The 12994-nt window shown below is 36.9% G+C and overlaps 1 protein-coding gene across 3 annotated transcripts in view; it reads right to left on the reverse strand.

Moving 5' to 3' along the window:
- frmd3 (FERM domain containing 3) overlaps positions 1 to 12994 on the reverse strand; it is an 88096-nt gene that overhangs the window by 19000 nt on the left and 56102 nt on the right. For 2 of the 3 annotated variants that reach the window (XM_007237428.4, XM_022670628.2), the window contains exons 10-13: positions 6828 to 6916; positions 5039 to 5113; positions 4771 to 4839; positions 3201 to 3325 (exon numbers count right to left, since the gene is read on the reverse strand). In XM_007237428.4, coding sequence (XP_007237490.1) covers positions 3201 to 3325; positions 4771 to 4839; positions 5039 to 5113; positions 6828 to 6916 — 358 coding nt within the window. The remainder of the gene's footprint in view (positions 1 to 3200; positions 3326 to 4770; positions 4840 to 5038; positions 5114 to 6827; positions 6917 to 12994) is intronic. The other variant, XM_007237429.4, reaches the window with a different exon arrangement.

Consider the following 12994-nt stretch of genomic DNA (forward strand, 5'->3'; position numbering starts at 1 on the left):
AAATGCAAAACAAATTGATTACAGAGCATTTGTGGGGGCACCACAAACGTGTCCAAATTCACTTTTTTTTTTTTTTGCTTGTGGTGAGAACATGATCAGGTCTCAATCCAACACTGCTATCAAATATACTCCTTATATTTGAGCTACACTGCAAATTAGGTGCAGTTTAATCTGACATATATTAGCCAGATTTTGCTAATTACAACAGCTATGAACAAACACTGTCTCTGCTCCATGCTGTTTACGAGTGCGGTGCGTGCTGCATTCACTGCTCCCACCTGCGTGACTCTGTTTACTATGTGTACATCTGCGCTTTATGCCTATTAAAAAACACTGCGTTTGAAAGTGCAGCTGCAAGTTTTCAGCGTTATGTTTTAAAGCAGCTTCACACTGCACAGATTTACACATTGAAACACAGAATCTTCTCACTATATTTACTTTGTTGCTCCCGCACCAGACAGCTCTGACCAATCAGAGGTGAAATGCTGGCATTGTTTATTGGTTTCGCATTTTTGTGCGTTTAGGTTTATGCCTGTGTGAAACCAAACCAAACAGAGGGAGAAAACTCTCCAAGTAAACAAACTCATCAACTGATCCGGACCAGAGAAACAAACTACAGGTGTGAAAATGCCCAAAGTCTTGTATCTAAGTTTGGTCAGCAATACATATTAAGAGTATGTTGACAGAGGAAATATGAAACAGTATAATATTGTTTCAGGTGTGTAATATTACGTGAGCTGTTTAGTCAGTGTCTCTCCAACTCAGTGTGTTTACAGTTAATTTCCCATCTGTAGGTTCAAAAATCCCCACTCATACTGGGTGGGTGCTTCCCTATTCTCAGAATCCTGACCTTGGAGGGCTGTGGTGTTGATAGGATTTGAACTTATGACCTTCTGTCAGTTTGCAGTTAGGCAGCTGCGCCACTCTAGACCTGTGAAATCATGTACATACAGTATCTGTAAATGTACACCGTTTATGCAGTGTCATTTTACAGCTATAGACTGACACTTGTTTTAACTGTTTAATCCTTTTAATTGCTTATTAAGAGCCAGACTAAATCAACAGCAGATGTAAAATATTATCAGTCTGTATAAAAGTCTGAAGTTCATCTGTGTCTTGTATTTCTGTACTCTACTGGCATTCCCTTTAGAATATACTGTACTCAGCTACAAGTGCCCACTCCTGATGCTGCCTGTCGCATTCCTCGCTGGAACATCCAGCTTGAACAGCTCTAAATTAGCATGTAGCTCGATATGCACACCCACTACAAGCCCGAGCACGGCTCTATTAATCAGAGCTAACGGGCCGTGCGCTGAGATAATCGGGCGGTATTTTTAACCCTCTGATTGGAGTCTCCGCGGAGACTGAAGCATCAGCTGCTCAATTTCCACTGAGCCCCTGAGAACATAGCACCTCACACCTGTCAACACTGTGAGTGAGTGTGTGTGTGTGTGTATTCTGAATGGGAAAGCATGTGCATGTACATTTTACTGTACACATTACAAACTAATAAAGCATTTCTGTGTTTAGGCAACGTGTGTTTTTTTTCTATTTCTCTGTTTAGGCAACGTCCTACTACTAGGGATGGGCGATACGGCCCCAAAATAATATCGTGATATTTCATGATATTTTAACAATGACAATACTCTTGGCGACATGACAAAACACTGACTTATTATTGCATGAATGTGATCAGATTTAATACAAATCTTGATTTTTTTTATATCTCAGTTAGGGGTGTGCCATATATCATATCGTATGCAATAATACAATTTAATGTTCATTTTGTTGCAGTAATGTATTCTTGATTTTTTTTTTTTTTATTCAGTGTTTTGTCATATTGCCAAGAGTATTAATATCACAAAAATACCATGAAATATTGTGATATTATTTTAGGGCCATATCACCCACCACTAAGTGACACAATGGAATTCATCCTCTGCCATGACCACAGCAATTAGAACACACACCCAAAGATATGCGCAGCTTAATTAGTTGCCTTGCTCAAGAGCCCCTCAGCTGTGGATGCTGGTTATTGGGATTGAGCCAAGGACCTCCTGATTCTAATCCCATTCTCTAACCTTGAGGTCAATACTGCAGCCACAAAGCACAGGGTTGTAATGCCAGACAGAGAGGAGTGACGTTAGCCGAGTAAATGTACAGACTATAATACAAACAATAATCACCAGATACAGAAGTCGTGGTAGAATACACAGTCCGGGTTCGTAACCAAAAGATATTCCAACCAAGCATCAAATCCAAAAGGGGTAAAACAAGAGACATAAACCGATATACCGAAAAACAAAGTCGTGACGAGAGGGCAGCAGTTTGTTTACAAACTGCATGCTTATTTACAGGAAGCTAGATGAGCATAACCCGGAACTTCCTCAGGACACAGGTGAGTCAGAGCGTCGGAGCGTAACGTGATTGGGTGAAGGTAAGCGACTGACGGTTACGTCATAATTCATAGGATTTTGGGAAATGGAGTTCGGTAGTGTGGAAGGAGAGGACAGTGGCGTGACAAGGGTTAAGGAGCATTGAGGGTTAAGGGCCTGTTTCAGGGGCCAAACAGTGTCAGTATCAAAGTCACAACCTTGTGATCAATAACCTAGCAATCATATTAATTAATATATATATATATATATATATATATATATATATATATATATATATATATATATGTATATATGAGTTTGAGTAAAATAAACAATATTGTTTTATAAACTACGCACGACATTTCTCCCAAATTCCAAATAAAAATATTGTAATTTAGAGCATTTATTTGCAGAAAATGAGAAATGGCTGAAATAACAAAAAAGATGTAGAGCTTTCAGACCTCAAATAATACAAAGAAAACAAGTTCATAAAGTTTTAAGAGAGAGTTCAATATTTGGTGGAATGATCCTGTTTTTTAATAACTGTTTTCATGCATTTTGGCATGTTCTCCTCCACCAGTCTTACACACTGCTTTTGGATAACTGTATGCCACTCCAAGCAGTTCAGCTTGATTCAATGGCTTTTTATCATCCTTTTTCCTCTTTCCAGAGGATTTTAATTTGGTAAAATTAAAGAAACCCATCATTTTTAAGTGGTCTCTTTTTTCCGGAGCTGTATATCTGCAACTACAGTTCTTGTAGGTCACTGAAAACAGACTTCCGGACAGTAGTGTAGGTGAATGTGTGTGTGTGAGTGTGTGTTACCGTTATCTGCTGAGGTTTCCCTGTGTTCCTTGGTTGAGCTCAGTGCTGGCAGTAAAGGCTCCATGTTCATTATGAGCTGTTTATGGCTGAGGGAGTTGTAGCTCCTACTCTGACCCAGCTGAGACCTAAAACAGTCAAAACACACACACACACACACACACACACACACACACACACACACACACACACACACCAATCAGTCAGACAGACAACACAAATAAGTATTAGCCAAACCTCTATTCTGTAATCAGTTTTTTAATTATTTGTTTCCAAAATAATAAGCATGGTCTTTTAAATGATATGAAGAAAAAAGTGTTAATTTAAGTCCATAGCAGTGGACAAATAGCTTTTTAATTAAACGGACAGCACTAAAATGATGAAAAAGCGACTCACAGAGGACCCCCTATAAAAGAGAAAATTACCCCAGGACCCCCGAGAAAACCATCCCTGTCCGGATAGGGCTTTATTCTCAAAGGTGTATAACATCAAGCCCCTATCCATGCAGTCTGCCTTTACAGACATTTTTATAAGAATGAGTGCTTCTTATCCTGTGACACAGCAGTAACTATTGGTCTTTCTTTCCTGGGATGAGAGCCCGTTTCATCAGAACGGTTTTAATGGTCTTTGCGACTGCACTTGAGGATAGTTTAGATTGATCGTTTAGATTGACTGACCTTAATTTCTTAAAAAACTTTTTTTTTTACGTTACTTAGTTGTTGCCACAATATGGATTAGAACATCACTCAAATCTACAATGTTTTAAACATTTTAAACAATGCAAAACCACTACATTTATGTTCAAACTTTTGACTGGTTCTGTTGTGTAAATATTAGGGATGAAACGGTATTTTATCGAACCGCTCGGTTCGGCCTGTTCGGTTCCATACACCCGGATGGACTGTGGTATTTCGGTGCACACACTAACAGAGCAAACGCATGCTCTGGTACTGAATGGCCAGGGGGAGGGGCTGCTGAGCGTGTGCTGTTGGGGGGGCGCCGGTTGGTGGTTGCAGTGAGTGCTCCTCCTTCTCCACACCACCATAAACTGGCTGTTTTCGGGCCGTTTGAATGAGGGAAATCTGTTCAGAATGATGTTAATAAACACTGGTTAACCAATATTTGGTTACTTGGTTATATGGTGATTATCACGCCAGAGCTTTATATAAAATAAAAATAGCATTAAAAAAAGCAGATGTCTATGTCACAGACTATTCCTGGAGCCCGGTTCTAATATTGATATATCGAAACCGGACCGATACTGTGGCCCAAGAACCGTAATACGAACTGAACCGTGGCCACACTTTACCGTTGCATGCCTAATAAATACTGTGGTAGGGAGTGTAGTATACACTGACTAATTCAAACGGTTTGTAAACCGTTTGCATTAGTTAGTTAGTTAGTTTTCAAAAGCTCGTTTTACTTTCATTGTTACAAAGCAGCTCTATGTTGTTGAAAAGGCTTGTTTTTATTTCAAATTACAAGTGCAAAGAACAGTCAAAGCAAGAATATAATTAGACAAAATAAAAAAATAAAAAACATAAAGATTCAACTGAGAAGGTTAAACTCAGACCTGTGAACAACCGGAGGGTCCCTTTGGATCTTTGAACTGGCTTCAATCACCTCTTTCGCAACACGACCGCTGGAATACAATGATGCATAGAAAACCACAAAGTAAAACATCTTATATATTTTTTTCCAGATTAGTACATTATTTTTCCAAAAGCTAAAAAAGATAATGATAGACAAATGAGTTATACAATAGCTATGCAATACAACTAATTCTAGGGACTAGGGATGTTCAGATAAATTAGAAATTAAGCCCAGAGAGCTCATCCTACCTGTAGCGAAATCTGGTCCCTTTGAAAAATATATTGCTGCTGGAGACGGTCTTGATCTGACTCGATTTTGCACATCTGTCAAAAAAAGAAATGAGTTAGATACATAATTGCATACATTAATTAGATACCTGAGAAACATGATTTGTAAATACAGATATGTAACAACAATAGCCCATAGGCAAGCATGTGGTGTGTGTGTGTGTGTGTGTGTGTGTGTAAAGGCCAGATCACAAATAATGGCTCAATTAATCACTTCATCACAGCGATGATTGACAAGCACTTAAGTTACAGTACCTTCTGACGCTTGTGGTAGAATAGGCATGTATACTATGTGTGTGTATGTGCATATATATATATATATATATATATATATATATATATATATATATATATACGTATGAGTGTGTATGCATGTGTGTGTGTGTGTATTTGAGCACACTTGTCAACTCTATGTTAAGTATTCAGTGCTGTTCTTGTTGAGCACACTGAGACATGTTCTCTCGCTGGCATTTGGGCAATTAATTAAAGAGCTTTAATCAGAAATGTGATCTTGCTCACACTCGGAACACAGAGTAACTAGATATGCCTGTGTATTTGTGTGTGTGTTTTTGTGATAGAAAAGGACATGAGAAAATTAGATCTGATAATAGAGCTGCACAACATGAACAAAATCAGACAATAAATACATTGCTATAAACTCTGATATGGCAATATATTACCAACACAATGATGAAGCCTGATCTGACATGATTACTGATTATCGGTATTGTTTAAAAAATATATTTTTTAAAAGGTTTTTTATTCATTATGTGTTTAAATGACAAAAAAAATCAATGGAAAGTCTAAGATTTGCAATAATTAATTAGAGCAAATTAAAATCTACAGTTAAATCTATTGTTGGGGTCTATAATATATACAGCTCTGAAAAAAAACACAAGAGACCACTGGAATTGATGAGTTTCTTTGATTTTACGAACTTGAAAACCTTTGAAAATATAATCAAGAAGGAGATGGATGATTACGAGCCGCCAAATCAAACTGCTTAATTTTTTGCACCAGGTGTTTCATACATTTATCCAAAAGCAGTGTGTAAGACTGGTGGAGGAGAACATGCCAAGATGCATGAAAACTGTGATTAAAAAAAACAGGGTTATTCCACCAAATATTGATTTCTGAACTCTTAAAACTTTATCAATATGAACTTGTTTTCATTGCATTATTTGAGGTCTGAAAGTTCTGTATCTTTTTTGTTATTTCAGCCATTTCTCATTTTCTGCAAATAAATGCTCTAAATGACAATAAACTTTTTTGGAATTTGGGAGAAATGTTGTCCATAGTTTATAGAATAAAACAACAATGTTCATTTTACTCAAACCCTTACATAGCAAATAGCAAAATCAGAGAAACTGATTCAAAAACATGAAGTGGTCTGTTGCGCTAAAACCTTGTATTTTCATGTTAACCTTTTTAGTTTTCAATGAAGGTCAGTGCTATGTTACCGGATACAAACGGGTCAACCTGCTTGACCCCCAGCATCAGCTAGAAGGGTTATTAGTAAATTAATTATGTGATTTAATTGATGGGTTGCATTTTTCGTAACTACCCCAACGCTGTTGAAATAAGCACTGCAAATCATCACTGTCATGCAAAACAGCGCCTATATAGGGCAATTGTTCTACCTATTGTCCATGTATTTCATGATGATACAATACAATAAAAATGCAGTAAATGATGCAGTCCTGCAGTACACAGTAGATATAAAGCACACAGACAGGTGTGTTGCTCTCACTTGTAAAACGCCTGATTTTCCACGCCACATTTCCAAAGGTGTTTACAGGCTGCTGGTGTGGAGGTGTGGAATGTCAAAACCAGTTTCTTCTGTGGAGAGAAAGAAAAGATGAAAACGTGAAGCTTTTTCACACCCACAAAAACAAGTGTACAGAAAGGGAGGAGGGGAGGTGAAAGAAAAAGAAGGACTAAAGGGGGTGGGTGAAGGGATTTTTCAGGTATGGTAGGGAGCAAGGTCAATAAATTACACAATAATGTAATCTGATGAGAACTGAACAAACTGCTGACCCTAAACTTTCTGTCTAAATGAGAGTGAGAGCAAGAGCGAGAGAAAAAGAGAGAGAGAGAGAGAGAGAGAGAGAGAGAGAAAGAAAGAAAGAAAGAAAGAAAGAAAGAGGAGCTGAAATGACAGTGTTTAATGTTATTTACTGGTAGCTCAGAGGCATTTATGGAAACAATGAGCAGAATGTAAGAGTAGAAATCAATACTACAGTACACAGCTATACACACACACACACACACACTTTAATTTACCTTTGATGATGAGAATTCACATAACACTAAAATCTGTACCCCCTGCTTTTTTATATATCTGGCAAACCTGAGTGTGGAAATGGGACTGAGGCAGCTACCCTGACGTACTGCACAGTTCAAATAAGAAAATACTGGCTGAAGCTCTGCTGAAAAGAGCTGCCAGTGCTTAAACTCAGCATGTTTCCTTAATATCTGATGAAACATACTGAACATGTTATGAATTACTGCAGAAAATATCATCCCTAATTTGTCCTTTAATTGTCTAAACATATTATTGTCTAAGTTTATCTGAAACTATTATTATCTCAATTTATCTCAAACTAATACTGTCTCAATTAATCTCAAACTATTGTCTCAATTAATCTCAAACTATTGTCTCAATTTATCTCAAACTATTGCCTCAATTTATGTCAAATTATTGAATCAATTTATTTAAAACTATTATTGTCTGTGTCAATTTACCTCAAAACTATTACTGTCTCACTTTATCTCAAACTATTGTCTCAATTTATCTCATGCTACTGTCTCAATTTATCTCAAACTATTATTTAATCAATTTATTTAAAACTATTACTGTCTGTCTCAATTTACCTCAAACTATTACTGACCATTATTGAATCAATTTATTTAAAACTATTATTGTCTCAATTTATCTAAAGCTATTTTTGTCTCAATTTATCTCAAACCATTACTGTTTTAATATAGCTCAAACTATTGTCTTAGTTTATTTCAAATTATAACTGTCTGAATTTACCTCAAATATTTATTGAATCAATTCATTTCAAACTATTATTTTCTCAATGTATCTCAAACTATTACTGCCTCAATTCATATCAAACTATTACTGCCTCAATTTATATCAAACTATTACTGTCTTAATTTACCTCAAACTATTTTTATTATCTTAATTTATCACAAACTTTCACAATTCCTAGTTTTGACTGTGGATTTGTCACTGGATTTGAGACTCTCCTTAGATCCTTTTATAAGAGAATAGGAAACCTTGGTTCCACTTCTCTATTATCAGACACACATATAGCTGTTCCCTGTGCTCATTAGCTCGCATAGATATTTATTTGTTTTTTTCTGCTAATAATTGAGACGTTTTACTGTTACTGTATCCAGTTTCTGAGTTTTTGAGATTCTGTATTTGTCCAGTATGAATTTGCCTGCCTGTTATTTGACTGCAGCCTGCAGGGTGAGCTCTAAACAGCCCAACAGGAGGCAGGACATTAGCTCTGCCAGTCGAGCCTTTTTATTTTTTGGATACTGTTGCATGTCTGTGTCGTTCAGGCCCAATTATCCCAATTAAATTCCACTCTTCTCAATTTCACAGTGAAACCGTAGAGGATCCGGTGGTCTCTGAGGGCTCTAGCCTTGATCCTGAGCATTAAAGCAGTACTGCAGAGTACATGACATATTAAACGACTGGATTAAAGGTGTACACTGCTTGTATATCTGTACTGAACTCACTACCCTCACTGCAAACGCTGGTTTACACATCTCCAACCATACAAGACTGATATATGTTTCAGCTTAAGTGTGACTGAGCGGGGGTGTATGTGTGTACTGCACTGTACATATGAGTCACACAGATAAGAGGTAAGTATATATATGCTGAATTAGCCTGGGCTGAACGTGTGCTCTGGAGGAGGTAAAAAATGGATCTGTCAGGAGAATTTGTTCCATTACCCTCTTATGTTGTGTAATACGAGACAGAGGATCGATAAATGGATGTCTAAGCAGCAGCCTGAAGCCGTGCCGAAATCAATACCAACTTCCACGCAGCTTAGCATGAGAGCATTGCCCTCTAAAACCCACCAGTGGGATATCACTGCGGGATTCCAGGCCTGCCAAAGGTAAATTTGGCTTTAACTGGGATTTAGCCAGTAACAAGGTGAATCCCGATATCAATACACAACCTGCACAGCTAATCTGCTCCGGGTCTTGTATAATTTGAGCTCGAATAAACTGTTGGGTTTAGACTCAATGCGCTGTTGTCTGAAAACTGTGAAAGACTGCAAAAAGTGCTTTCAGTTGTAACATCCCAAAGATGGCAGAATAAAAGAGGAGTTACACGGCCTTAAAAGTTTAGATTTGTTTGAAGACACCAACATAAAACAAACAAAAAAAACGAACAAAAGTAAAATAGTGAAAATGATAGAATTCAAAACAACATTTTAGCACAAATTTGAAAGCTACGAGTGCAGCTTAAGGCTAAGGTATCTTACTACATCTTACGCAAATCTTAGCTGCTGTTAATACTGTAAACAGCGGTAATTATTTTATTATTATATTTGCTGTAAATATTGTTCTCTGCACACTAGTTTTTTTTACTCACATGTACACCAGTACTCTGTGACGTGACAATAAAAGTCTTAAATCTAATGTTTTGACAAGGTATGACTGTATGAAAAAAAGTTAATACTGCCCAACCCTACTGTGGAGGAGATGAGTTGCTCTCCAGTATCAACAACACTACTTTCCTCCAAAGTTGTTGCATTATACTGTTTGCCACCTCAGCCAAGGATTTTCCTAGTAGGTTTATGTAAATATTGAGAGCATATATATGTTTTAGGTGTTGCCAAACTGCTGCTGTGGTACCTCATGTGGCTGGTCTTTGCTTTGTGCTCTGCTTAACACTGACCAGTTGTGGTTGCGTTGTGCTACTGCTGCATAGGTGATAATAGGTGGGATTTTTGTGAGTTTTCCATAATTAATGATAAAAAAGCCTGGTTCCAGCAGTATAAAGCGCTGCCACTATTATTCGAGGATCGAAGGCTTAAATCATGCTTCACGCTTCTTGACATCAGCAGCTGGAGTCCAAGGGAGCATATTTGAGTGGGTTGGGTAATTGGCCTTGTAAATTGGGGAGAAAATGGGATAAAAAAAAAGTTGAACCAAGTTGGACTTCAAAATCAGAATAGGTTAAGCAGCAAACATAGTTGTGAATTGCTTTCTAGCACACCACCTTAACTACTTGATATTAAGCTAACAACTGACCTTGCTCTTATTTATAAACAGCAACAAACAGCACACATTGTTCACCAAAAGAACGTTTATGAACAGACACGGCCAAAACCGTGTACAGTTAATTAATTACCCAATATGTAAATCGTTTTTAATTACACTAAGTTTCTTGATAACTGTTCCAACATTCAATTAAAACTGTATATTTACTGAGAAAAAGGTCAGCCATAGTTCAGACTCAGTATAGTGACCAGCCTACATATTTCAGGGTAATATCTGTGTATCACAAGAAGGCATACATGTATTTGTGTGTACCCTTATGCCCACACATGTATGCATCAATCTACACACACAAGATTTTTTCCAAAGTGTGTTTAAGCATGCACAAACACACACACACACACACACACACACAAACGAAATATTCCAGTGTTTTTCAGCAAATGTGTTTTATCAATTTAATATCTAATGGACAGAGCTTTGGGCAATTGGAATCGGTGTGTTTTACAACTTATTTTTTAATTTATTTATTTATTTGGGATTATTGTTGTGATTTTTAGAGGTTGTTACCATGTAAGTTGTTAGCATTGCCAGAAGTTTCATCAAAAGCATTGGATGACATTATGGTAATATGGTAAATCATTTTTATTCTGTCTGTTCTTTCTTAAATACTAAAAAATTAATTGGGATAACATTGGGAATATACAGCTCTGGATAAATTAAGAGACCATTTCAGTTTCTGAATCAGTTTCTCTGATTTTGCTATTTATATGTATATGTTTGAGTAAAATAAACAGTGTTGCCTTATTTTATAAACTAAAATAAGGCAACATTTTATTTAGAGCATTTATTTGCAGAAAATTAGAAATAACAAAAAAGATGCAGAGCTTTCAGACCTCAAATAATGCAATGTTTATATTCATAAAGTTTTAAGAGTTCAGAAATCAATATTTGGTGGAATAACCCTGGTTTTTAATAACAGTTTTCATGCATCTTGGCATGTTCTCCTCCACCAGTCTTACACACTGCTTTTGGATAACTGTATGCCACTCCTGTTGCAAAAAATCAAGCAGTTCAGCTTGATTTGATGGCTTGTGATTATCCATCTTCCTCTTGATTATATTCCAGAGGTCTTCAATTTGGTAAAATCAAAGAAACTCATAGTTTTTAAGTGGTTTCTTAGCTGTACAGTATGTTACATTTGTGCTGAAAAACACTGATATATTTCTTTAATGCAGTCAACCACTCTCCTTATAAGATTATAAACCTATATTATATGGTCAGCTCCAAGAATCACAAATATGGAGATGAAACTCCATTCTCCATTCTATTACTATAGAATCCTCCCTACTCATACACCCAGACTTTTAAAGACTGAGCAACACTTTAGTCAAATGCCCAACTCAATTAATAATGTAAAGATGGAAAAATGATAATGATATCAGCAGCCACGAACAATTATGAACCGTGTATTAAAACAGTTTGTTTAATGCAATTATAATACTAGTGGATACTCTCAAGTAAGTAACTCAGTAAGTAAAAAATTGGGAACTCAGAGTATGAGCTGAGTTTCTTTTTAATAGAAATAAATGGGAATTTAGAAAATGGCTGTGGTAAACAACCATGGTCCAAATTAAATGTGTGTTGTGCTATGTATATGTACCACTGGAAATCCCATAGGTATCAGGCCAACCTAGTTTTTTTGTTGCCTAAACTGGAAGCCGTAGCTCTTGCTAGAGGATTAATTAACTGAACCACTAACATAAGGCTTTAACGGCTTTCAAAAATCACACAGTCCTTTTTTTTAAGGCATTGCATTCTGCATTCTACAGCATTGCCTAAATAACCCCTTGTAGTGGCTTTTTATTTTAAAAAGTGTATGCTGCTGTTCTCTTTTGGAAATCACTGAATATCCTTCAGTTGGGCATAAAAACTAAAGTGTGTTTCAAGCCGAGGAGAATGAAGCATTAGGGGAAGGGGGGAAAGAAGTGGAAAAGAGTATTTTATGGATTCATTTATGGATTGAACTCATTCAGAGGCATATCAAAAGTGTGTAAAGGTATATGAGGCGTGACATATTAATGTTCATGGCATGTGGTTTTACTCACCAGCAATGGAAAAGTACACACAGAGAAAAGAAGACAGAAGCACATGTAAAACTGGATTTAAAGCAGCAAGACACAAACAGAATGGTGAGCATGACAAGCTGAATATATTTCCATTTTTTTAAGAAAGAGTGCCATTTTTGATGACCTGCATGAAATGATCAAATGAAATAAAAAGCATTTTATATCTCTTTGCTATCAGTGATGTGTAACTGAGTTCCCGGAATTCTGAGGCTGTAATATTTTTAAGGAGATGCTCAGACAAAATACCGAAGTACAGCGTTATAAAAGAGTTTCAGTTTAGTTTTCCAGCAGTATTAGCATTAGCTGCTAACCGCGCAAAGCAATAGCTCTTGGTCATCTAGAAGTGAGTATTATCAGCCTGTACCCTGCTGCTAACCCTGGTTAGCACTGCTAACCACAACGCTAGCTTTTTTGCTGTTTAGAGCCGAGTATATCGAACTGTAGCCTGCTCGTTTACTGTGTTACAACAAGCTAAGTGGGATGAACGGCTAGCTAATATCGCCCTGGCCACTAGCAGTTAGCTGCTAATGCTTAT

The sequence above is a fragment of the Astyanax mexicanus genome, chromosome 12 (genome assembly GCF_023375975.1).
Source record: "Astyanax mexicanus isolate ESR-SI-001 chromosome 12, AstMex3_surface, whole genome shotgun sequence".
NCBI classification, from domain to species: Eukaryota; Metazoa; Chordata; class Actinopteri; order Characiformes; family Acestrorhamphidae; genus Astyanax; species Astyanax mexicanus.